Below are 27,871 nucleotides of genomic sequence, written 5' to 3'. Positions count from 1 at the left end.
CTTTCGAGTCTTAATTGATTTTATACCGTTATGTAACATATGTACATGTAGTGACTTTTCACTAACACGTACTCTGCCAAAGCTACTATATAAATATTTTATTAAAACATGCTCCCAAAAGACTACCCCAATGGACCGAATGGAAAAAACAACAACACTTCAAATCCCAGCATGCACTGTGTTGGACTGTTCGCGAAACTTCTGCTGTCATCGGGCCTACAAGCATTTAAAGTGGTATATTCTAGAATGTATCAAAACAAACGAAGCAATGTGCAGGCGGACGCTCTGTAATTCGTAAAGACACATTGATTGGATTACTTTTAAGGAATAAAGTAGAACGGAAAGGCACAACGTAAACCGATTATTTGCAGATACAAAAAGATGGAAGGGAAACATATATAGTATGATGAACAATACAGGTATACATAAATAATTATAAGGAATTTATAATTTAGATAGAATCGCAACTTTTTTTACTTTCCTTTTCTTCTTCTTCTTCTTCTTCTTCTTCTTCTTCTTCTTCCAAATGCGAATGCATGTTTGTGTCCGGTTTAAATCAGTTCTGCAGGGTCGTCTTGAATGTAAACAATATAACATTCTCAGGATCATTTTGTGAAATATAGACAGTACACATTCTGTTTAAAATTGATACTATGAAATAAACCCTTAATTCAGTGTATTTATATGACTATTATTAAAAAATAAATCAAATGCTTGAATATGATTAACTGCGTTGACACTTTTGAGGGTATTGTTAATGTTAATGTATAAGTGCACTCGATGGCAGTTAGTAATGCAGAATCCGAAGTTAACATTTTGAAGTATTTTTATTGTAAGTAGCCGATATATGCAGCACTGATAATCGGTTAGTAATCATTTGCACGTGCAGATAAAATGGGTGTAATTATCTGCTTAGTACTACGGTAGCACACGTGTTTCCTTACGAAAATATACAGTTAAGTATTTTACACCTTACTTAAGTATTAGTACTAGGTAGGATATGTTTTCACAGACCTGTATGAGAAAAAGTCTTGGAACACCCAACCTAAAATTAAAGTTAGTAGTTCAAGTACATTTATAGGTAGTACATTTAGGTAGCGTAATCCAAATTTAGTGCTAATCCAGGTTTGTGAAACAAAAAATATTTTTTCGATAGGACATACATTTTAGGCAACAGTTATAATGCAAATATGAATAAAAGTTAAACAAAAACAAAAACGTATATTTTATATTTGCTTTTATGTTTTGTTTAAAAAGTGGCCAATTCGTGTACATGGAAGATGAGACATTTTTTTTTTTTTTTTTTAGTAACAATGTTTTCTAAAAGCACCTTGACCAAAGTATAGTGTTAATTGGAAAAAACGTTCAGATAAAGAATAACAGACTAAACGTTAAAAAGCCTTATCTGTTTTTGTGTTAATATATTTATTTTCTTGTCCAAAAATGTTCAAAGCACACCTAGTCCATGATAGGAGTCTCACAGAAGACCTGCACCTCTCCTAGAACAGTCGCTCATCAGGAAAGGTGTGAAATACAACCCTTTGAAGAACACTTGGTGAACAGACATCAGTGTAAATGTACAGCACAGAAACTGTCTGCAGGGAGCTTCCATTCTCTCAGTACCGCACCCAGATGTTTCAGCGCACTGATGTTGGAATGACCAGGAAGAGTTCTGAAGTTATTAATCATGTTGGGGCTTCACAAAGCAATATGTAAGTTCTACTATTTTTGGTGTTATGGAGAGAGAAATAATAAGTCTACTTCCTCAACCTCAACCTGCTGATCAACTTGTCCAACTATTAAAAGGTTAAACAAAAACAAACCCACAGTGGCACACCTAGAGGTTATAACATTATGAAAATGCTATTCTTCAAATTCTAAACAATAATTCAAATACATTACCACAATATAGCTTTTTAAAATCTTTTACTTTTACAAAATTGATTTGAAGCCTTGCAAACCCATTGTCAATTAGAAGAAACATGGGGTTGCAGATTTTAGCTTGGGCACTTCCTTGTGCATACATCACATGCACTGAATACTATTAAGAGAGAGATCAATTAATATATTATTGAGCACATACTTTCTCATATTATGACATCAAAAACTTGTCCCTTTTTGTAAGAAGTAGTTGATTTGTTTATTCCAGTTGATCAGTAAGGTTTTTTAACAATCTACATTGCTGCTGTAAGGAAATTAATGTTGCTTGTTATTTATGTTTCATTGTATATATGTTTTGTAAGTCACCCTGGACAAGGGCATCTGCTAATAAATAAATAATAATTATAATATTAAAGATAATAAAACAATGATTGATTCAAGGATACAGGGATTACATGTATGATAAAAATGCCTTAGTTAGGGAAGGAGCAACCAGCTTTTTATAGTAGTACACATAATATTGTTTACTTGAACCTACTGGAGGAAAATGTTTCCATAAGTGATGAAATCAAACACCAACCAAAAGTAAAACTGATTTTTTTATTTTGTAATCAAATTGGCAGGTCCTTAATCTGCAGTGAAAAGAATCTGTATTAATATGATGCCCATATTACTCCATTGTCCCTGGGACACTTTAAGGCTATATGAAGTTTGAAGTTTTCCCTTGAAATAAAACAAATGAATGTGTAAGGTTTATGCCATGAAGACCTCTAGTTTCTGTGCATGACAAACAAGGTACTCCAATCAGCTGTTTAAGTTGATCAGTATTCCTGATGGGATTGATTAAAATTGCAAGCAGCAATGTAGGGAGCCAAGCATATGTGGAGGGATATCACATATTTAACAGACTTTAGGGTTTCAGCTATGATAAGACTTGAACCCAGGTCTTACACACCACAGTACAGTGATCTAACCACAACACCAAATGGCTCAGGCTTAAGAATATGTTTTCAGAACTGCTACAATATGATAATGCTAGTACTAATAAAGCTATAAGCAGTCAAACCCATCTGTAGGGATATATTGTGTTTAACATACTTTTCAGTTCTGGCCATGGTGGAACTCAAACCCAGGTCTCCTGTGCCATAGTGCAGTGACCTTACTGTCTGAGGCATATCCAACTTACTCAGTGTATCACAAAACTATCCTATGCCTGAGAAGGGAGTACTTAGATCATAACTTCATCTTTTGTAATATGAGTCACCATTTATAATATGAGTGTGATATGTTATTCATATATATTACAATATATTTTTTGTACTCTGCAATATACTACATTAACTAAAGTATTTTTCATTCTTACAATGAATACATAGACAATATAAACTATTGTTAACTATTTCAATATTTGTAAAGATTACTATTAGTTAAATTTGTATTGGTAGTACAGCTCCCTCTCTTTTTCAGGTTCGCATGAATTTATAACATGTATCGCTTCATAAATTTACTCTAATATAAATCCAAGCCTTAATAGCAAGCTCCCCAGTGGTGCAGTGGGTAAAGGCATGAAATGCAAGACTAAGAAATGTTCTCATATCTTGTATATATCAACACCTGCAATGTGTCTGAGTTCTTGTGATTGAATACTGCTAAAAGCTTGGTGTGATGGTTGAGTTTCAGAGTATGTGGTCTATACTGGAAGTCCTTGCAAGCTTGGCATGATGGTTAAGTTTCAGAGTATGTGGTGTGTACTGGAAGTCCCCACAAGTGGTGGCATTGTCTGTGATAGATGTGCAATCTAAGTGGATTAGATGAAGTTTATGAAAGTATTTAGTTTTATAAATCTTTTTTATGAATTTACATTTACAAATCTGAATATAGGTCATAACATGAAGTCATGCACCAAGTTTCACATCTGCCCCATTAGCGGTTTGGAAGGAGAAGAGGTTTGAATATGGTCTTAAAATTGTCACTTAATCTAATATTGGCACCACACCATATAACATATGACCTCTAAATTTCTTGTGGGACAACCTGCTATAGGTATCTACCAATAAACCAATTTTGGTGAGTTTCTCTTATGATGTTTTAATTTCATGGACGTTTGAAATTTATGGACAAAAAATTATAAATTGATTTGGTCATAGCAGACAGGTTATTTAACAAATTAGCTTGTTTTTAACAAATCTCATAGAGGACCAAGCCAAGTGCAAAATTTCACTTCAGTCATAAACATATGTACCAAGTTTTACATCTGTCCCATTAGCAGTTTTGGAGAAGAAGATTGTTTAATATTGTCTAATAATTGTCATTAATCCAATATTGGCACCAAATGATAAGGCATATAACTTCCACATTTCTTGAGGGACAAGGTCATATAGGCATCTACCAGCATACCACATTTGGTGAGATTCTGTACAGTAGTTTTCATTTTATGGCCATTTGAAATATATGCAAGTTACTTGGCGGAATAATAATAATAATCCAAACAATTACAAAAGGTTGTCCAGAAACTTCGTTGCTTGGCCCTGTAGCGTAAGGTACACTTATAAATTTCAATTAAAGAAGTGAATTTATAGTATCACCTTATCACGAATCCTGGAATTGTCTTAAATCATTTCCTAATTGCTCTCTCTGTTCAATTAAGTCCTCTTTTTCAGCATTCAACACAATGACTTGTTTTCCACAAGTATCTAGCTTTCCTTCAAATTCTAAAACCATTCCATGCCGTTTGGCTCTTTCTTCTTTCGCTTTTGCATACTTTTCTCCTAGCTTTTTCAGTTTTTCAAACTTGCTTATGCTCCAGTTCACTAACCTTGAGCTCGCAAGTGCTAAGCTAGCCATAACTTTCACCACCTCTATTGACTCTTTTTCGAGTTGCGTCGTATTGTCGTTTAACAACTGAGTTCGACGCGACTCTACTTCAAAGTCCAAACTGCCTAGGCGTCCAAGGAATTCAGGAATCTCTGTTCCTGATACCTTTACAATCAATGCTTCACATGGGGACATTGGGGTAATCATTGTTTTGGCTATTCAGTGACAACCCAACAGAACAGTACTCGAATAATCACATAATGACTCTAATGCCAACGCTTAGGATATCAACAATTTATCACAAGTAACTAAAACAGACTTAACCTTTTGTGACTTTGGAAACCATACACATACCACGTGGGCAGTTCTAGGGCAGTTCCTCTAGAGTACAAACAGTGTATCACGCCTACAAAAGTTTTCTTGTTTCACTTTGGAATCTGGATTTCTGGACAAAGCTATCCAATAACTATTACAGAAATTAGTTATTTTCAGTCTAAGATTCCTCACACGGGGCACCAATTATGTAGCGTAAGGTACACTTATAAATTTCAATTAAAGAAGTGAATTTATAGTATCACCTTATCACGAATCTTGGAATCTTGTAGAACTCAATTTCTGTAATAATTGGATGCAGACACCAATTCCAAAGATATAAATTGTCAAATTTATTCAAAAACAAAGAATAAATGTAGCATTATACAAAAGGGAAAAACTAATTAAAATTCAACTCTAGATCAACAAATCAAAGACAAATCACTTCCGTGACCAAATCAAAGACCATGGGATCGCATATGATAACACACAAATCGTTAAACAAAAAAGGTTATAAACACATTGACTACAATACTGGTTAGTAAGACGAAGGTGAGTCTCTCATTAGTATTGTTAGTCAGACATTCAATAACTACGCAGGTTAGTATTTATGTCAGGTAACTTCTCGTTATATATATATATCAGTCTCATTTACGTTTAGGTGCCGAGAAAGATCCTATCATTACTTGTTACCACAATTTCCCTTAACTGATTATTATTCAATGATTAAGGATAGGCAGGGCCACCAATAATCTAACGTCTATTAACTTGTGTCAATTTCAGACTAAACAGTTAAACAGGAATGAGAAGATATTTCTCGGCGTTGACAGATTTTATTTCTAAAATTATCAACACAACAGTTTAATGCAACACACATTTATATTTAAGAAAACTAAATGATATTACACATTCTAGAGTTATGAATCACAGATTAACATTTCTAATTGATTTCTCAAATGTCATGAATCACAAACTCCAAACTGTCAAACTTATCTGAACTTCGTCGCAGAGAGGCCTCTGGCTTCGGGCTCAGATAACAGCACACGGCACGAGGTCCGTGTGGTTTGGAACAAAGGCAGTCCGGTTCGGCTTTGTCCAAGAACTTCCACTCAGTCGATGCACCTGGAAGTTGGGGTTTCGCGAATGTAGAGTCTTTTCCAAACAGATTTTCCACTGGTTTGAAGGCTCCAAAGTTGTGCACAAAATCTTCTTTGTAAGCAGGGTTCCACCGTAGTTACTTGAAGACAAAGTCTTTGAGGAAAGCAGGGCCCTGTTTGTTCCAAGGGTCAAGTTTCTTAAGACTCAAATAACTATTTAAATGACTGACACTTTCGTATACAGTCGACTTAGTCAATTGTCCAGCTGTAAGACTCCACTGATCAGGTGGGCACAGGCGGGCATGCGCAGTCTGTAAAGTTCTTTATTTATTAAAGTCCTTTAAAAGAATTCTTCGTACGCTCAATCTCCTTCTCCCAGGTTAACTCTTCTGTTGCCGGCAAAGACTTGGTTGGGTTCTGGTTCTGGCAACAGAGCTACAGGTTGAGCTGTGGCAGCGAGTTACTTGTTCAGGTGAGAGAGAGAGAGAGAGAGAGAGGCCGTGCGCTGTTCTTTATACATCTGTCAGATCAATAGGTGATTGGTTCTTGAGTTTTTGAGATTGGATTTCGGTTTCAGCCCCCAGTGTCCTATTGGAGGGGGGCTTGATTTATGACTGATGTCAATCCATGCCATCTTTTGGAAATGCTGGTTGGCCCGGGTTCGTAGCTCTATGTCGGGATTTCGGCTCTCGTCCACTTCAAAAAGTTTTTTATTACCTACAGGCCCCTTTCTCCAGACATCTCATAGCAGGATTCCAAACTATTTGGCCAATTTCGGTGCCATCCTCCCCAAAACTGTCACTTTGATGTAAACCAGTTCCAAGCTGATGAGTTAAGGAAATCTGATAACTTTGGGGGGGAGAGGTCTTCTTTAGATCAGTGCTTCAGCTCAGAGCTAAAATGCTCTTATCAAAATACACCCAACATAACGCTACAGCCCCCTAACTAGAAGTTGCTTGCAACTTTTAGGCTTCCATGTTGTATCAGTATGTTTGAGATTTGAGCAGGCATTTGCAGTTTAAATGCATGTGTTATTAAATGTGTAATTTTCAATTTCAATCCAATGTAGTATACATTTGAGGTTTTCAATCTTTTGTCATTTGTAGTGCATATTTCAGTGTCTGTAAGGTTCCATTGCATTTTTACTTAATTTCAGCATATATGTGAAGTTTTCATTCTTGTGTCATTCAAGATGCACAATGCTATTTCCAAACTTGTCCACATGATGAAGATATAGGTCTACAAAGGAATGCCATGATGTGGCTGACATGTAAAGCTGTCATTAGGCTTCCATGCACAAAGTGCTGGAAGCCTATTGTTTCTGTTAGGATTTTTAGGCTTCCATGCACGAAGTACTGGAAGCCTATTGTTTCTGTTAGGATTTTTAGGCTTCAAAGCACGAAGTGCTGGAAGCCTATTGTTTCTGTTAGGATTTTTATTAGGGGGCCAAGCAATGAAGTTGCTGGAACCCTATTGTTATTGTTAGGATTATTAGGGGGCCAAGCAACGAAGTTGCTGAAACCCTATTGTTATTGTTATGATTATTCTTATTATTAGGAGGCCAAGCAATGAAGTTGCTGGAACCTTATTGTAATTGTTAGGATTATTAGGGTCTATTGTTTTTGTTAGGATTTTTATTAGGCTTCCATGCACAAAGTGCTGTTAGGATTTTTATTATTATTAGGCTTCCATGCACGAAGTGCTGGAAGCCTATTGTTTTTGTTAGGATTTTTATTATTAGGCTTCCATGCACGAAGTGCTGGAAGCCTATTGTTTCTGTTATTCTGTTATTATTATTATTATTATTATTTTTTTTTTTTTTTTTTTTTTCCCTTCCGCCTAAAATTCTAATGCCCCTAAAACACTCATACATGCATGAAAACTCACGAAACTCGCAAGTGCTGTAAACACATCTTATACCTACAAATGCACTGAAAACTGCACATACTAGTGTCATGGTGTTGCTAAATATTGTGATAGGAATCTAAATTGTGAAATGCAACAAGAATCTTCTTCTCCAAAACCTAATGACACATGCATATGCCACTTCATACACATGCATACCTTATGCCCCACTATTACGCTTGTTCATCAGAAGTTCCCCGGGCGCACACTTTGTCCCCCATACAGCATTCTCTGATTCAAGCTTTGTGGCCTTGTAATCCATGCCACTTATACTCATTGTGCCACAAGTTGGTATTCATGACACTAGTACAGAGTACTACCAAGGTTGTTAAAAGCGAGTTGCCCCAGTGAAAAACATGGGTGCTGTGGGCCAATGAAAAAAACGTATGTGTCGCTTCAGAGAAGTATCACATTACCTCTACACTGGAATGCAGTACACAGATGAAACTCAGCACCTGTGTTTATGTCTGTGCATTGAACATAAAACCTGATAATTAAGATTGTGAGGTACACGGTTAAGCCGCAATGTTGGATTTAACATGTGTCCGCGTGCAAAAATGACAACAGCTAGTACTCCGTAACCCTAAAGCCCAGTGCCCTGAAACTTTGCATGTATTACATAGACACTGCTATCTATCACGTCTGCAAGAGACAATTGACTGTGTTCAACAACATGGCAGCCACAAGAAAATGACTGTACATGAATCCAAAATACACATATTAACAAAAGCTTGAAATTGACCCCAGAAAAACCTATCAGCAAAATTCATAAACTCTCCAAATTGTGTTACAATATGTCACTTATGACAGCAAATATCTTCAGAACTATAGCCTAATGTACTTAAATTGTCAGTGATTGAACTAGTAGAAATATCTGTCAAAGTTGATGAAGCCAAGTTGATAGGACACAAAATCTGGCTGCTGTACACCAACCAACATGAAAGCTTCACGTCTGTCATATCATGACATTCCTTATGTAGACCTCTACCTCCATCATGTGGCCAAACTTGAGACTTGCATTCAGCATTTTAAATGACGCAATCATGAAAACATCACATATATGCTAGAATTAAGAGAAAAATACAGTGGTACCTTACACAATTGATGCATGCAATAAATAAATGAATATTATGCTTCACTGACATTGAAATACACACTTCAAGTGACAAAAGATTGATAGCCACAAATGTATACTACATTGGATTGAAATTGAAAATTACACATTTAATAACACATGCATTTAAACTACAAATGCCTGCTAAAATCTGAAACCTACTGATACAACATGGAAGCCTTAAAAGTTGCATGCAACTTCTAGTTATTATTTTATTTTATTTTATTTTTTTCCTTCCGCCAAAATTTTGAATGCCCCTAAAACGCTCATACATGTATTACAACTCACGGAACTCGTAAGTGTTGTAGACACAACTTATACCTACAAATGGAGTGAAAACTACACGTGTCGGTCACATGGTGCCGCCGCCATGTTGCGATGAGTGTCGAAATTGTGAAATGCTACAAAAATCTTATCTGAAACCAACGGACACATGCATATGCCACTTGATACACAAGCATACCTTATGCCCTACTATTACGCTTGTTCATCAGAAGTTGCTCGGTCTCACGATTTGTCCGCCAGGCTGTGTTTCCTGATTCAAGCTTTGGTGCCTTCTACTCCATGCCACTTATACCCACTGTGCCACAAATTGGTATGCATGACACTAGTACAGAGTACTACCAAAGTTGTTAAAGGTGAGTTGCCCCAGTGAAAAACATGGGTGCTGTGGGCCAATGAAAAAAAACGTACATGCTGCTTCAGACAAGTTACACATGTCCTGCACACTGGAATGCAGTACACACATGAAACTCTGCACATGTGTGTATGCCTCTGCCATGAAGAGAAAACCAGAGAATGAAGTTTGTGGGGTACACGGTTTAGTCGTAATGTTGGATTTAACATGAATTCGCGTGCGAATATGAAAACGGCTACAACTCCGGAACGATAAAGCCCTGTGCCCTGAAACTTTGCATATCTTACATAGACACTGCTATCTATCAAATGTGCAAGAGGCAAGTGACTGCATCCAAAAACATGGCAGCCACAAGCAAATGACTGTGCACGTATGCAAAATATGCGTATTTATAAATGCATGAAATTGACCCCAGAAAAACCTATAAGCAAAATTCAAAAACTCACCAAATTCTGTTACAATATGTCACTTATGACAGCAAAAATCTTCAGAACTATAGCCTAATGTACTTAAATTGTCAGTGATTACACTAATAGAAAGATCTGTCAAAGTTGATCAAGCCAAGTTGATAGGACACAATACCTGGCTGCTGTACACCAACCAAAATGACAGCTTCACATGTCAGCCACATCATGACATTCCTTATGTAGACCTCTACCTCCATCATGTGGCCAAACTTGGGAATTCCATTCTGCATCTTGAATGACACAATGAAATCTTCACATACACTCACCTAAAGGATTATTAGGAACACCATACTAATACTGTGTTTGACCCCCTTTCGCCTTCAGAACTGCCTTAATTCTACGTGGCATTGATTCAACAAGGTGCTGAAAGCATTCTTTAGAAATGTTGGCCCATATTGATAGGATAGCATCTTGCAGTTGATGGAGATTTGTGGGATGCACATCCAGGGCACGAAGCTCCCGTTCCACCACATCCCAAAGATGCTCTATTGGGTTGAGATCTGGTGATTGTGGGGGCCAGTTTAGTACAGTGAACTCATTGCCATGTTCAAGAAACCAATTTGAAATGATTCAACCTTTGTGACATGGTGCATTATCCTGCTGGATGTAGCCATCAGAGGATGGGTACATGGTGGTCATAAAGGGATGGACATGGTCAGAAACAATGCTCAGGTAGGCCGTGGCATTTAAACGATGCCCAATTGGCACTAAGGGGCCTAAAGTGTGGCAAGAAAACATCCCCCACACCATTACACCACCACCACCAGCCTGCACAGTGGTAACAAGGCATGATGGATCCATGTTCTCATTCTATTTACGCCAAATTCTGACTCTACCATCTGAATGTCTCAACAGAAATCGAGACTCATCAGACCAGGCAACATTTTTCCAGTCTTCAACTGTCCAATTTTGGTGAGCTTGTGCAAATTGTAGCCTCTTTTTCCTATTTGTAGTGGAGATGAGTGGTACCCGGTGGGGTCTTCTGCTGTTGTAGCCCATCCGCCTCAAGGTTGTACGTGTTGTGGCTTCACAAATGCTTTGCTGCATACCTCGGTTGTAACGAGTGGTTATTTCAGTCAAAGTTGCTCTTCTATCAGCTTGAATCAGTCGGCCCATTCTCCTCTGACCTCTAGCATCAACAAGGCATTTTCGCCCACAGGACTGCCGCATACTGGATGTTTTTCCCTTTTCACACCATTCTTTGTAAACCCTAGAAATGGTTGTGCATGAAAATCCCAGTAACTGAGCAGATTGTGAAATACTCAGACCGGCCCGTCTGGCACCAACACCCATGCCACGCTCAAAATTGCTTAAATCACCTTTCTTTCCCATTCAGACATTCAGTTTGGAGTTCAGGAGATTGTCTTGACCAGGACCACACCCCTAAATGCATTGAAGCAACTGCCATGTGATTGGTTGGTTAGATAATTGCATTAATGAGAAATTGAACAGGTGTTCCTAATAATCCTTTAGGTGAGTGTATATGCTAAAATTAATTGAAAAATACAATGGTACCTTACAAAATAGATGCATGCAATCAAGAAATTAATATTATACTTCACTGACATTGAAATACACACTTCAAGTGACAAATGATTGAAAACCTCAAATCTGTACTACATTGGATTAGAATTGAAAATTTCACATTTAATAACACATGCATTTAAACATTTAAACAAATGCCTGCTCAAATCTGAAACCTACTGATACAATATGGAAGCCTTAAAAGTTGCTTGCAACTTCTAGTTATTAGGCTTCCATGCACGAAGTGCAGCAGAACCATGTGACCAGCACATGCAGTTTTCACAGCATTTGCAGGTATTAGTGGTGTCTTTTGTGAGTTTTCAGGCATGTATGAGCATTTTAGGGGCATTTTAAATTTCTGGCGGAAGAAAAAAATAAAAATAATAATAATAACTTTGTGCATGGAAGCCTAATAATCCGACCAATTACAAAAGGTTGTCCAGCAACTTCGTTGCTTGGCCCCCTAACTATCAGAAAATAAATGATGACTAACATACTTTGGACTGTTGAATCAGTCCAATCAGTCACATGTTAGTAAAACATCTTATTGCACCACCTTGTTTGTAATGCTTAGAAATTAGACAACATTATTCATCTTGTCAAATGTGTAATAATTTATACATTATCTTCTTTCAGTTAAAGGAACAATTAAAACCCTGTCCTGTCTCAAATTGTTTTAGGGATTATGAAGCGATATGGGCATCGTATTAAATGGGTTCAGTACACTACACATGCTATAATTGAAGGGATCACTGCAGATGAAATAACTTTTTTAATCCAAGACTATACTTGTATCTTGCATTGTTTTGTGGGCGGTTGAGAGAGATGGTGTGCACGCCAAAACCTAGGAGAGTTGAGACCTCAGAGCAGTCAGCGTAGAGAACTGCTGGGTTACAGTAGGTCGTACAGTGTACAGTGTACAGTGTAATCAGGACTGCATGTAGCAAGGATGTGGCTGTTATAATGGGGGATTTCAATTTCCCAAACATAGACTGGGAAAGCCCCGGTTGAGACTACAGAAGCAGAAATAGAAATGGTTGAGATGGTAAATGACTGCTTTCTAACTCAATTTGTCAGGGAACCAAGCAGGGAGAGTGCATGCACTGACTTGATATTTTCAAATGACCAAAAAAGAGTCAGAGGGACACTAGTTAGAGAACCAATGGCAAATTGTGACCACAACATGGTTAGCTTTGAGGCATTCTTTCAAAAAACAAGGCCCAAGTCTAAAACAATGGTCTACAATTTCAGAAAAGCAAACCTTGAAGGTATGAGGTGGCACTTAGAAGAGGTAGACTGGAGCACACTGGATACAGATTCAGTTGAAAATGGATGGTTATATTTTAAGAATATACTACTTGAGGCTCAGGAGCCACAAACTTAGCAAATTGAGGACCAAAAAACAGTGGCCAAAATGATTTAATAGAGGTATGCAAAAAAATATCAAGAGGAAGAAAATGTTGTATAGCGCATACAAAAGGGACGGAGACTAAACAAAATACATAGAATATGTTGAGCTGCAAAAAGATCTTAAGAAAGGGATCAGGAAAGCAAAGAGGGAAATAGAAAGAAACATAGCTCTTGGAGCTAAAACTAATGGAAATAACTTTTATCAATACTACAACAGCAAGAGGACAATAAGGGAGGAAGTGAAACCTGGGCCAGATGGTATATTTCCAACAGTACTTAAAGAAATGAGGGACATTATTTATAGACCGCTAAGGCAAATATTTCAAATGACACTTCGAACAGGGGATGTGCCAACTGACTGGAAGACATTATATGTCATACCAATCCACAAGAAAGGGGACAAAACTGAGCCAGGAAATTACAGACCAATCAGTCTCACCTGCATCACCTGTAAAATGTTGGAAAAAATGATTAGACAGAAAATAGAGAAGCATCTTGATGAAAACCATATTCTTGGAGATAGTCATCATGGGTTTAGATGAAGCAGATCATGTTTTACTAATTTATTCAAAATTTTTGAACATGCAACTGCAGCTCTAGATCATGTGAAAGCATATGATATGATATACTTAGATTTTCAGAAAGCTTTTGATAAGGTTCCACACCAAAGACTGATCCTCAAATTGGAAGCTGTAGGCATTCAGGTTAATGTAAGTAGATGGATTATGAACTGGTTGATGTATAGGAAACAGAGGATGTCGATTAGAGGAGTTGCTTCTAACTGGAGTGAGGTTGTTAGTGGAGTTCCACAAGGATCAGTATTAAGGCCTTTGCTTTTTCTAATCTATATTAATGATCTGGACTCTGGGATAGTTAGAAAACTTGTCAAGTTTGCCGATGATAATAAAATAGGTGGCTCAGCAGATACAATCTTGGCAGCACAGGCTATTCAAAGGGACTTAGATAACATTCAGTTGTGGGCCGACACCTGGCAGATGAAATTCAATGTGGACAAGTGCAAGGTAATACACACAGGTAACAAAAATGTCCACTATAATTACACTATGGGAGGAATAGAACTAGAACTAGTAACACATGAGAAAGACCTAGGAGTCTATGTGGACTCCTCACTTTCTCCATCCAAACAGTGTGGGGACGCAATAAAAAAGGCAAACAGAATGCTAGGGTATATTGTCAAAAGTGTAGAATTTAAAACAAGGGAAGTAATGTTAAGACTGTACAATGCGCTAGTATTCATCTGGAATACTGTGTACAGTTCTGGGCACCACACTTCAAGAAGGATATTGCTGCTCTAGAGGCAGTTCAGAGGAGAGCAACCAGACTTATTCCAGGTCTGAAGGGTGTCCTACACGGAGAGACTGAGGGAACTGAACCTTTTCAAACTGGAACAGAGGAGACTACGTGGGGACTTGATCCAAGTCTTCAAAATCATGAAGGGTGTCAACCACATCAAACCAGAGGAGCTTTTCCACATCAGCAGGGACACATGCACCAGGGGACACAAATGGAAATTGGGCTACAAGGCATTCAAAACGGAAAACAGTAGACGCTTCTTTACACAGAGAGTTGTCACAATCTGGAACAAACGATAGTTTGCGTATACAACCCCGGTTATCTGAAAAAGGAAGCACTGCCAACGCTGCCATTGGCCCCTGCGCTCGTCACTCAGAACAGGTCCCTTCCCACTTCCTGTTCTATAAAACGTGACGTCAGCACAGGTTCGTCCTCTTTTGCCAAGAGCCTTGAGTCCCGCGCGACCTTGCAACCCTTGGCAGTGCTTCCTTTTTCAGATAACCGGGGTTGCATATGCAACCTATCGTTATCTTTCAAGTCAGAAGCACTGCCCAAGGGGGAGGGGTTACTGTATAACAAAACCGTCGCAAGGGAGGAGGCAGCGAGCAGATAAGGGAGGCTGCCCCGAGGTGCACCGCTAGGGGACCTCGGCAACACAACTCCAGACAGTAACCTCAGGGGCCCCGTAGGGCCACACCTGAGCCATCCAGGAGCGAGAACCATAGTCACGCTCTACCGGGAACTGTCTGCAATCAGCATATACAAAGCGGGGCTACAGAGGTTAACTCCTATGCCCTCCGCTTACAAGAGCAAGGCCGGCTGCTCTACTAATGCAGCTAGGAGCAGGGCCGTAATCTACTTGCACAATGTCTGGCGCGGGCAATCAAGCACTTGTGCGGCCTCCGCGCAATATCATGGCAGTGGACCCCTGATCCAATAGGAGTGGGGCTACAGACTCAGACAGCTGAACAATATACAATACATACATATCGCGTGACAGCAATACCTTCATGCTGTCAGCGCGCAGCACAAGAGCATCCAACTTGACTAAACAGTACAGAGTGGAAGAGCTCCATTGTGCTGACAATTTAGATTTCGTACAAAGGAATGAAGGAATGAAGTCATGCACTGCCCATGGAACACAGGAGTAGTTGACGCCTACTGGTTAGACCGGCTAACGCAGGGCAACATTAGCTGTGTTAACAAAGGAACTATATACACAGCGAGGCAGCGAAACTCAAGCGCCGTCAGCTGGGAACAGCGGCAGTGAACTTCATTCTACAATTTTAGAATGGAGCCACAATCCTGCTGTTTAACATATGAGGTGGTGGTTCAGGCACCTCAGATCCAAGATGGGGCGGAAACCGCCATCTTTCTTTGGCACAAGGAAGTATGGGGAATAAAATCCCTCATGCTGCCCCAGCGGGGGCACTTCGCGGATTGCTCGCTTCTCCAGGAGAGCGGAGATTTCGACGCGAAGCGCTGCACACGGCAACGGGTCCCTCACTCGCGTCCACACCACGCCCTGGAAGGGCGAAATTGCAGGGAGTAGCCAACTGATATAATTTGGAGCACCCAAGAGTCTCGCAATGTTGCGAATTGGAGAGTTGTTGGGGGTGTAAAGGTGGGCCAGAGGCTGCTGGAACGCCTCAGGGACGGGGCTCAGGTGGTGGAGGAGGCGGGGTCGGGCTGGGTCCCCTCCAGGCGGGCAAGGTGCGGTGGCTGCAAGCGGCACAGAGGAGTTCATCGCCGAGCACCGAGCACACACGCGCGAGCACTCTAAAACCCGAGGCACGCACGCACGGACTGGGAGGGCTAGCAGTGCTCGTTCTCGGCGAACCGAGAGAGCGAGATCTCCTACAGGGCCGTGGATTTTACTGCCGCTGCTAGCGCTACTGCTGTGGAGGAAAAAGCCCTGTGGACAAATAACCAACACGGCAAGCAGTCAGAATATATATAGCACTATATAAACACGACTATTATTTTTAAAAGGCTCTTCTTGTGAACGAAACTGAAACCGAAAGTGCAGTCGGACCTCCGGTGAGCGGACGGGACAGAATCGGGATTAGCTATCAATAATAACTAAACATACACAAGACAGAGACGATGTGAAGCGAAAACGGTGGTGATCAACACTATGAAGTGAGCCAGCCAGCCGAAATACGCAGTTTGAATGTTTATTTCAAACACAGACACAGAGAGCTTACGTTCTTGAGTCAAGCGAAGAGGCAAAAGAGGACGAACCTGCGCTGATGTCACGTTTTATAGAACAGGAAGTGGGAAGGGACCTGTTCTGATTGACGAGCGCAGGGGCCAATGGCAGCTTTGATAGAGTGACGTTTCGATCGGGGCAGTGCTTCCGACTTGAACGATAACGCCCCAGTAATGTGGTAGATGCTGAAAATTTGGGAACATTCAAAAATAGACTGGATAGGATCCTTGGATCACTTACTTATTAATGGACACCAAATGAGCACGATCGGTCGAATGGCCTCCTCTCATTTGTAAACTTTGTTATGTTCTTATGTTCTTATGTCATCATTGATGGAAATGAGAATATATTCCCCTCTTTGTATTTCCCATAACGAACACAATACTGGGCTTATAGCACATCGATATATCTTAGGATCTGAGGTCAGTTCATTTATTGAATAAATCAAAGACAGGTTTCATGGATCCTAAGAGACTGGACTGACCATGTGAGTTGGTACACTAGCATTGTGGCATTATGTGTTGGAAAATTTAGTTGTTATTCACCCATCCATTTTCAATAGTTGCTGCATCCAGTGCAGGGTCACTGGGACCAGATATTGCATGCTGGAATACCTCACCATACTGAAGTACCTATAGGCTTTTCAGACGAGACTGATGCATGGGGAGGTATTCCAGCATGCTGCACCTGAAGACTCTTGGCGCAAGGCAGGGGACCCTGGACGTCCATCTCATGGCAGCCAACACACATACATGGCAATTTATAGTAGCCAGTCAACCTAAGCAGATGTCTTTGGGATGTGGGAGGAATCCATAGCACCCAGTGTTAACCTATGCAAACATGTGGAGAATATAGGACATATTAGAAATACAATTAAAGAAGCAATGCAGAATTAATTTTGATGTAATGTCTATTTTAATAAAATATATTAATAGCTTCATATATGTTAATGCATTTCACTTTTTTGTTTAGGAGCTCAGATAGACGATACCAGAGAAAGCACAGGAGAAGTAGTAATGAAGAGTAAGTGTTCTGATTTGTTTAACAAATGGATGTTTCTTGTCTTGTTTTGCAGTCTTAATGAAAAGTAATCTGAAATTCACCTCTCACAACTACAATGAGCAAAAGTCCAAAAAAGATCTGAGTATACTCTTTGTACTCTATTCATAAAGATTATAGTTTAAAATTACCTAGTTTAGGACATATTATGTTTTATATTCTATATTATTTTTGTTTTGTTTTTCTGTCAGAATCCTAATTTTTTTTGCAGATGTTCTCCTTACGAAAACAGCAATGAAAATAATTAATGAAACGTTATACCATTTTAGCACATGTGACCAATGTTGGGGTCATTACTAATAAAAAGTAATATTAGTCATTCATTATTCGTTTCTTGAGAAAAAAGAAATCTTACATATTACTCGTTATATTACCGGCAAAATGTGAACATATTTTAATGTTGAATATAAATAATTTATTCCTGCTTCAAGATTAGTTTTTAGAACTATACAACTTTAATTTCAATAACTAGAATAAGGTAGTTTAACTATTGTTTTATAATTTATTTTCCTTTAATGTTGATTGAGTATTTACACAATAGTATCATCTGAAAATACTATACTGCTGAAAATAATTTTGGTATCAGAATAAATACATATGTACAAATATATCAGGGTGAAGAAAATAATGTTGTCCTTGAAGTGTATATTCTTACAGTATAATTGTCTGTGGCTGAGTTACTGAATTCAAAATAGAATGGAACATTCTGTAGCCAGGTGGATGAATCAGCATATACAGTGAGGGAGAAAAGTATTTGATCCCCTGCTGATTTTGTATGTTTGCCCACTGACAAAGAAATGATAAGTCTATAATTTATCATTATAATGGTAGGTGTATTTTAACAGTGAGATACAGAATATCAACAACAAAATCCAAAAAAACGGATTTCAAAAAAGTTATACATTGATTTGCATGTTAATGAGGGAAATAAGTATTTGATCCCGTATCATTCAGCAAGATTTCTGGCTCCCAGGTGTCTTTTATACAGGTAACGAGCTGAGATCTCAGTTTGTTACCTGTATAAAAGACACCTGTCCACAGAAGCAATCAATCAATCAGATTCCAATCTCTCCACCATGGCCAAGACCAAAGAGCTGTCCAAGGATGTCAGGGACAAGATTGTAGACCTACACAAGGCTGGAATGGGCTAAAAGACCATCGCCAAGCAGCTTGGTGAGAAGGTGACAACAGTTGGTCAGATTATTCGCAAATGGAAGAAACACAAAATAACTGTCAGTCTCCCTCGGTCTGGGGCTCCATGCAAGGTCTCACCTCGTGGAGTTTCAATGATCATGAGAACGGTGAGGAATCAGCCCAGAACTACACGGGAGGATCTTGTTAATGATCTCAAGAAAACAATTGGTAACACACTACGCCGTGAAGGACTGAAATCCTGCAGCGCTCGCAAGGTCCCCCTGCTCAAGAAAGCACATGCACAGGCCCGTCTGAAGTTTGCCAATGAACATCTGAATGATTCAGAGGAGAACTGGGTGAAAGTGTTGTGGTCAGATGAGACCAAAATCGAGCTCTTTGGCATCAACTCAGCTCGCCGTGTTTGGAGGAGGAGGAATGACCCCAAGAACACCATCCCCACCGTCAAACATGGAGGTGGAAACATTATGCTTTGGGGGTGTTTTTCTGCTAAGGGGACAGGACAACTGCACCGCATCAAAGGGATGATGGACGGGGCAATGTACCGTCACATCTTGGGTGAGAACCTCCTTCCCTCAGCCAGGGCATTGAAAATGGGTCGTGGATGGGTATTCCAGCATGAAAATGACCCAAAACACACAGCCAAGGCAACAAAGGAGTGGCTCAAGAAGAAGCACATTAAGGTCCTGGAGTGGCCTAGCCAGTCTCCAGACCTTAATCCCATAGAAAATCTGTGGAGAGAGCTGAAGGTTTGAGTTGCCAAACGTCAGCCTCGAAACCTTAATGACTTGGAGAGGATCTGCAAAGAGGAGTGGGACAAAATCCCTCCTGAGATGTGTGCAAACCTGGTGGCCAACTACAAGAAATGTCTGACCTCTGTGATTGCCAACAAGGGTTTTTGCCACCAAGTACTAAGTCGAAGGGGTCAAATACTTATTTCCCTCATTAACATGCAAATCAATGTATAACTTTTTTGAAATGTGTTTTTCTGGATTTTTGTTGTTGTTATTCTGTCTCTCACTGTTAAAATACACCTACCATTAAAATTATAGACTGATCATTTCTTTGTCAGTGGGCAAACATACAAAATCAGCAAGGGATCAAATACTTTTTTCCCTCACTGTATGTTGCAATAAACACAAAATTAAGCATACATTTATTTTTCTGCCAAAATAAATTGCATTCAAAATGTTTCCCCTGATGTGGTGTTTATTTGTATTGGCTGTAGAATGTTGCTTTTGCAAAATGAATTATATTTTTATTAATACATTCTGTGTATTATGCCTTCCCCAAATTTGATATTTATAGTAGTATTTTTAAAATTTCGGAATGTGAAGTATTAGCACAAATGACCTTTGTAAGTCTGATTAATTAAAAAAGTTATACTGAGTGAATATAGTTCACTGAATCCAACAATGCTACTGTCAGTCAGTGTTTAACTTCTTAAAATATTTTTCTTGAATGCCCATCTTCTTTTTATTAAAGAACCTATGTTTTTCATATCTTTTAATTTTTCATCTGCATATTTTAAGGGAAAGTAGCCCAGTCATAATATAATATATTGTGCTCCTACCTGAGACATCTTAGATGATAATGTAATACTGTTGGACAATCAGTTTAACCAGCTGAATCTTGTGCTTTCAGAGCCTGTAGTGCCAAAAGGCGAAAAGTAATGGGGGAGGTGGTGAGGCTCTCGTGCCAGACTCCTTGGCAGCAGGATGGAAATGCCTGGGTACTTGAGGCTTCACATACTCCACAGCAGGCTTTACAGCTGGACTCCAACCCTCATAACTCCACTATGCCAGAGTTAAGGGGAGCCTGTTACAAACCCATAGTGCAAGAGTCTGAAGTGACCTCTATGGAAGTAGAGGCCAGGGACTGTACAGAGCAGCTGGAGGCAGCACACTGGCAGCTTCAGGAGATTGAAGAAAGGTATATGAGCACAGTGTTTTAATTCTCTTCGGGGAGACTGAAACCCAGAATCTAGCAATATAAATGACTAGTTTATTCGTATAAGTATACACTTCATGGTTTTGTTTCCACTTCAAAAAGTATGGCTTAAATTGGTTACTCTTAAAGGGTATATCACCTTGGACATGAGATGGGCAAGTAGAATAACTGAAAAGACCTTTGCCTCCAAAGTTTTGTTAAAGAATGCTGTGTTTACCAAAAATTAGACTGCTATAACTTAGAATGAGATTGCAGGAATTCTGAGAAAAATGCATTATCCAGTTCCAGTTCATACTTTTTCTGCCATATTGTCTTTGAACACCACAGTGATGCATGCATTCACTATCTACAAAATACAAAAAAATGCAGGTATATAGTTTTTGATAGAAACAACTCTAAAGGTAATGTATTGGATATTATACAGTGGATATTAAAAGTCTACACACCCTTATTGAAAATGCAGCTTTTGTTGCTGTAAAGGTTGAAATCAACACAAATCATGTCAAACCTTTTTTCACCATTAATATGATCTTGTAACCAACAATATTTAAGTGAAAAACAAGTGGATAATTTATTGGAAAAATAATAAAAAAATACGAAACTGCCAATGCCTTGATTGCATAAGTTTGCAAATGCTTTATAATGGGGGTTGTAACTGTGTTCAGATTTAATCAATCACATTCAAACACCATGGAACACTGTGAAGACCATCATTAAGAAGTGGAGGCTATATGGCACATCCAGGACATTGTAAAGATCAGGACTTCCCTCCAAAATTGATGACACTGCAAGGAGAAAGCTCATCAGCGAGGCTACCAGGAGGCCAATGGCAACCTTAAAGGAGCTGCAGGAATTTCTGTCAGTAACTGGGCACTCCCTGCATATTACAACCATTGGGCGTATTCTCTGTCTGACCTGCGGGATAGGGTGGCAAGACGGAAGCCATTTCTCACAAAAAACAACATCCAAGCCCTTCCACATTTTGCAAGAAGACGCATTCAGTCTCCCAAAATCATGTGAGAAAATGTCTTATAGTCTGATACCAAGGCAGAACTTTGTAGCCTTAATTCCAAAATATATGTTTGGTGCAAAGCCAGCACGGCTCATCACACAAAGAACACAGTACATACTGTCAAGCATTGTGATGGCAGCATCGTGGGGAAAATTAATAGCTCCAAATATCAAGATATTTTGCCAATTATATTGCTGCCCTCTGCCAGAAAGCTGAAGTTAAAGAAGAATTTCATCTTTGAACACACCAATGATCCGAAGCACACAGCTAAATCAACCAAGGAATGGCTTAAAAAAAGGAAGATCAATGTCTAGGAATGGGCTACTCAGAGCCTGGACCTCAGTCCTATAATAAAAATCTGTGGACTGACCTAAAGAGGGATGTGCACAGGAGATCCCCTTGCAGTTTGACTGAACTTGAACTTGAACTTGAAGAGCGTGATAAAATTGCAAGATCCAGGTGTGCAAAGTTGATACAGAGGTATCCAAACATACTTACTGCTGTAATCCAAGCAAAAGGTGCTTCCACAAAGTATTAGTTAAAGGGTGTGCACACTTATGCAACCAAGGCATTGACAGTTTTTAATTTGTTATTTTTTTCCCAAGAAATTATCCAGTTGATTTTCACTTAAATATTGTTGGTTACAAGATTTATTAAAGGTGAAAAAAGGTCTGATGTGATTTGTCTTGATTTCAGCCTTTGCATCGACAAAAACTGCATTTTCAATAAGGGTGTATATACTTTTGATATCCACTGTATATATATTGAAATCAGTTGCATATCTGTCAAATATACTAGTAATAATTGGATCAAGTGTAATAGCATCAAGACAGTCAATGTATTGCAGTGTCATTAAATAATCTTGGGACTACTGTGTTTTGAGCTATTTATTTACTGTTTGTTAATTTAAAGCTGAAATTAGTTATTTTCTAAATTTTCTATTTTAGAATAACACTGGAAGATGACGATGAGGATGATTTTGAATTGGAACCAGCAGAGAGAAGACCCATCCTTGTGATGTCAGACAGTCTGAAAGAGGGGTTGCAGAATGGAATTGGGGACATCATCCCACAAACCATAGTCCAGTCTGTGTGAGTGATATAGTTTTAAAGGCTGACAAATCCAAAAAATATGGGACATTCAATGGTAAGGCCTCCATGGTGTCCTGAGCCACTTACCTGAGCCATTTTCTGACAGGCCTATGGGAAAACTGCTTCAATTCTTTACTTTTGGCCTATAAAGTAAATGTCCTACAAAAATAATAAAAAATAATGCACATTTCCCACACAATAAATTAAAATGAACATAGTAAAGGTCAGGCTTGATCACAGTCGGATTACAGTCAGACCAGTAGCTGAGAATACCCGTTCCAAAGGCACTGATATCCTGGATAATTTTCCAGTCCTGTTTTATTTGTTCAATCAAACAGTAGAATGTGCAATGTGCAAATGACTCCATTGCAAAGAGGTTTTTTGGTAAGTGTCATGAAGTTGCGGACTTAAAATCCTGACTTTAAAGGAGCATTTGAAATACACTTTTTAGATTCAGATATATTTTAAAGAACGACGTGTAAATGAATCAGCAATGTTTTTTGTTTTTTAAGTGTTACAAATGTGTGCTTTCAGTTGCGTTGTGTGTGGCGGTTCCTGTCAAAAATATCAGCATATTGACTTTGTTTGGTTTTAACAATGATCGCATCATAGTTTTAATGTTTGGCAATTGAAATGGGAGCCTAATGCCTGTTCACAATATCAAAGTGTTGTAGCCCAAAGAAGCATCCCATCATAACAATACTAAATCAAAAATAATATATATATATATATATATATATATATATATATCTGCATTTGTTATGTTCCGCCACTCATTTATTCAAGTTTTTCCTTTAATTTGTCAACCATCAGTATGTATGTATATATACTGATGGTTGACAAATTAAAGGAAAAACTTGAATAAATGAGTGGCAGAACATAACAAATCCAGATACCTCCAAACAGGTGTACTGCATGATACAATTAAGCAATTAACATCCTTTCATGCTCTGTGTCATGTATAAAAATGCTGAGCAGGCCCACTTGACCTCCATTTTGGATCAAGATGGCAAGAGGAAACGATATAAGTGACTTTGAAAGAGGGGTCATTATTGGGGCCCGAATGGCAGGAGCTTAAGTCACAAAGACTGCTCAACTGGCTAGTGTTCTCGACAAGCGGAGTTCCAGAGACTCGTAGAATCTATGCCAAGGTGCATTGAAGGAGTTCTGGTGGCTTGTGGTGGACCAACACCTTACTGAGACACTATGTTGTTTCTTCCTTTAATTTGTCTCCCGTCTGTATATATATAATAGTAGGTAGGTCAAACAGGGTTTTTTACAATCTTCCCCAGTGGGGCTTTGTTTAAAATTCAAATTAATCTTTTATTATTATATATTATTATCTATCATTATCTATTGATTATATCTATTAACCTATATGTTAAAATGTTCACAAAGCAATTAAATGAATTATAAAGCTATTTTTAAGTTTTAAAGTAAAATATAATGAACAAAAACACCATGTATGTGTTGACTGACACTGCATGTGGCTTACTGTATTCACCTATGGCAAATAGCGTTGCAGAATTAGCATGTGCTCATAACTGAATTTTATGTAGCTGTAATGAAGATTGACGCAAATGTGGGATTTGTTATTTCCTGTCTCTGATCGGCTAATCTAGAACGTACCTTGGCTAACAATCACTGTGTTCGTGCAGCGCAGATTTTCGCGGATCTGTGCGGCTCCACCAATGGGATCGGTGGAATTCTGCAGATTTCCGCAAATCTGCGGAAATCTGCGCTACAAGAGAGAAGCTTCCTCTCTTAGCTTAGCTTCCTCACAGAGAATTTCTGCATGGAAATACTTTGATAAAGTAAATAAAAACACTGTTAAGTGTATAATGTTTGCATTGCAATTAAACTACCACAAATCTACAGTTGGTTTGTTAACTCACTTAAAAGGTATTGCTATTGATATTTATTTATTTTATTCACACAAACTCGAATGCATAGATATGTTTCGTAGACCGGCAGTTTAAATTAGATGATAGTCAAATACTGCTCCTCAGCAGTGATGCACTTTGGGCCACTCCACAATTGTTGGCAGGGGGGCCCCCCACATTTTGTGTTGCGCCACTGGTAGAATAAGCAGTATAAATGAAGAGCTGGTCACTCAAAAGTACTTAAACTTAAAATGGGAGTTAAAAAACACACAGGAAAACCGCTACAGGAGGCTGGTGTTTGTAATTTACAGGACAAAGTGGACAAAAAATTGAAACACATAGTTAATTGTGGGACCACACAGGTTTGGCTAATGTATTACTTAAGCAGATTACATTCCATCTTATTTAGGGTAATGTATGAAAATGCTGCACAAGCCTGGTTACCTTTAATTATGGCTAGCATGGCTGCAACAGTATGAAAGCATATAGAGGACTTAATTCAAATTAGTGCTTCAGTCCTGTGGGCATGTTCAGAGGTCAAAAGTTAGAGGTCGGTAGAGCATGATCAATTTTGTTTCAATAGCGATTGCAATTGCATTTACATTTAGTCCAGAAAACTGCTTAAGAGGTATGACATGCATTTGTAAAGAGGGGCGCTGTTTCTCTCATTTCACAATTGCATTATCAATAGAATAAAGTCCATCTTGAAGCAAAGTTGATCATGCATTTGTAATAGTTGTCTTTTGACCATGCATTTACAATAGCGTTTTACATTTACATTTACATTTTGTCCAGAAAACGGCATAAGAGCTAGGACATGTATTTGCAAAGAACAGTGCTGTTTTTCTATTTTCACAAATACGTAATCATTTGAATAAAGCCCAACATAAAGCGGGGGAAGATTTTGAAAATGCAATTGCAATTGGGTTTTGAATTTACATTTTAATATTATCTGCAAATGTGCGTACTAGATGCAAATGGTATTACTGTATTTTCATTTTAATTTTGTCCCAAATAATGCGTGTATAAATGGAACATGATTATGAAATTGTGGGATTGCATAATGACGTTCCATTTTGAATTTACATTTGAATTAAGTCCTCTATATGCTTCCAAACAAGAGGAGACCACAGTGACTTTTGCGCATTTGGTAGGAGTGACCAAGACTTGGTAATGTTTCACGAGTAACGGTGTCTAAAGTGATGTCGGCATGGAACTCCGAGGGAAAGACATTATCAGCAAAGGTCAACAGTGGGCAGAAGCACATACTCCAAGATCGTGATGAACATTCAATAATTCGAAGTGCAAGGGAAAACAGGTAACTACAGATCATTTTACTGCAAATTTTAACCTGGGGCTTGAGCGTCCAGTTTCAAAAACTGCTGAGAACTTCACAAAGCAGGATATCAAAGTAAGGTTGTACTGCTCAAACGATTTATCACACCTGGCATGTTTGTGAGTCCAGTGGTGCAGAGAGCACAGACAATGGACTACCAAGCAGTGGAGAAATGTGATATGGTCAGATTAATCATCTTTCACCATTTTCTCAACAAAAGGATGAGTGCACATGTGGCTTCAACCTAAAGAACTCTATAGCCCTGAGTGCTTGGTTCCAATGATGAATGATTCTGGTGGTTCCATAATGTGTGGGGCTCATTTTCCTTGAATGAGCATGACACTGATGTTATATGTGGTGGCCTTCTCAATCACCAGATCTGAACATTGAGCATTTATGGGATGTCCTGGAATGACGCCTCAGACAACACTTTTGACCTCCATCAGGCTGGTGTGAGTTGATTGGGTTGCTTGTGGAAGAATGGAGATGCACCCCTCCTGCAGAAATCCAGATGCTGGTAGACTGTATCCCACGGCGTACTGCCGCATGTGGTGGGCCAACGCACTATTATGTGTCTTTACCTTGGCGTTTCCAAATTATTGTCCACTACCTTTATGTGTATCTGTTTTTGCTTTGCAATATATGGAGATGTATTTAATATATGTACATATATGTACATGTAATTAAAACTGGTGATTAAAATTTTGAACTTGGAAGCTGTAAAATTGCTGGCAACATCTAGTTCTAAATGTTTTTTTCCTATCTGGTAGGAATCAATCGTGTATGGAGCTGGTGTTGTGGAGACCCCTGAAGATTCTGCCAAAGACACTGAATGACTCAATGCAGAGACTGAAGCACCAGTCAGCATACAGTTCAAAAGAGCTTTTGGTAAAAAGTACAGACACCGAGGTGCAGCAAAAAGGTGGCTATAATAACCTTAGGCCACAGACCAGCCCAGAGGAGGACATGGAACTCTAGAGTACAGAAGCTCACACCAGCTGTGAATGTCTGGGGAAATTAACTGGGTAGTGATGCAGCTAAAAAAAAAAAAAAGGTGTTCAACAAAACAAAAAACATGTTGCTGTACCATACAGGAATCCTGTGTTTACAGGCATTAAGCTTGTGAAGAAGCTTACTTTTACTGGGACCATCTAACTTGTTTCTTTAATGCAAACTATAATTTGACCTTCCTTTACCTGCATTAAAATCATTTCAAAATGTAAAAAACTTTCCTCCAACTTAAACTCCTTTCTTCATTTTTTCACTGCATTGATTCTATATGTATTGCATAGACCTTGTATTACATTTGTCCTTGAGCATCAGGTTCATGTAGGTTCAGTTAGCAACTGATTAAGACCTACAATAAATAGGTGATTTGACTTGTCTATCCTAATACTTGAATTGCTTGAATCCCTTTGAGCCTCAAGGCGTAGAATTGCCTGCCACTGGATTAGACCTATTCTAAAAATGCCTGGACATTGAATTTAAGAGACAATTTTATAACATATTATTAATATTATAATGCTAGTGGTAGGGGGGAAATGAACAAATAACATGGATGGAATCTAGTTCCTATACATCTATTTTTATGTTTTCAGAAATTAAAAAAAAAATCTGTTACCAGAAGGATTATATATAAACAGTTGTTGTTGTAAAGGACATTGAGTTTGCCTTTTACTTATTAAAAATATGACAAATACA

General features: G+C 38.7%; 1 protein-coding gene across 1 annotated transcript; it reads left to right on the top strand.

Annotated features, from left to right (window-relative positions):
- Window positions 1-27,871, top strand: ccdc117 (coiled-coil domain containing 117). The gene is made up of 6 exons (XM_066689327.1): window positions 1-419; window positions 1,454-1,712; window positions 17,660-17,710; window positions 20,543-20,830; window positions 22,808-22,951; window positions 26,941-27,871. The coding sequence occupies exons 2-6, from the start codon at window positions 1,576-1,578 to the stop codon at window positions 27,146-27,148; spliced, it is 828 nt and encodes a 275-aa protein (XP_066545424.1). The 5' UTR covers window positions 1-419; window positions 1,454-1,575; the 3' UTR covers window positions 27,149-27,871.

This window comes from Amia ocellicauda, chromosome 17 (genome assembly GCF_036373705.1).
Source record: "Amia ocellicauda isolate fAmiCal2 chromosome 17, fAmiCal2.hap1, whole genome shotgun sequence".
NCBI lineage: Eukaryota > Metazoa > Chordata > Actinopteri > Amiiformes > Amiidae > Amia > Amia ocellicauda.
This window is presented reverse-complemented; position numbering and strand designations above follow the sequence as displayed.

Bases quoted from the DNA above. Each gene is read 5' to 3' on its own strand.
- ccdc117 (XM_066689327.1), top strand. From the start codon at position 1,576: ATGTACAGCACAGAAACTGTCTGCAGGGAGCTTCCATTCTCTCAGTAC. The intron at 17,711-20,542 runs GTAAGTGTTCTG...TTGTGCTTTCAG, and splicing joins AGGAGAAGTAGTAATGAAGA to AGCCTGTAGTGCCAAAAGGC. The intron at 20,831-22,807 runs GTATATGAGCAC...TTTCTATTTTAG, and splicing joins CTTCAGGAGATTGAAGAAAG to AATAACACTGGAAGATGACG.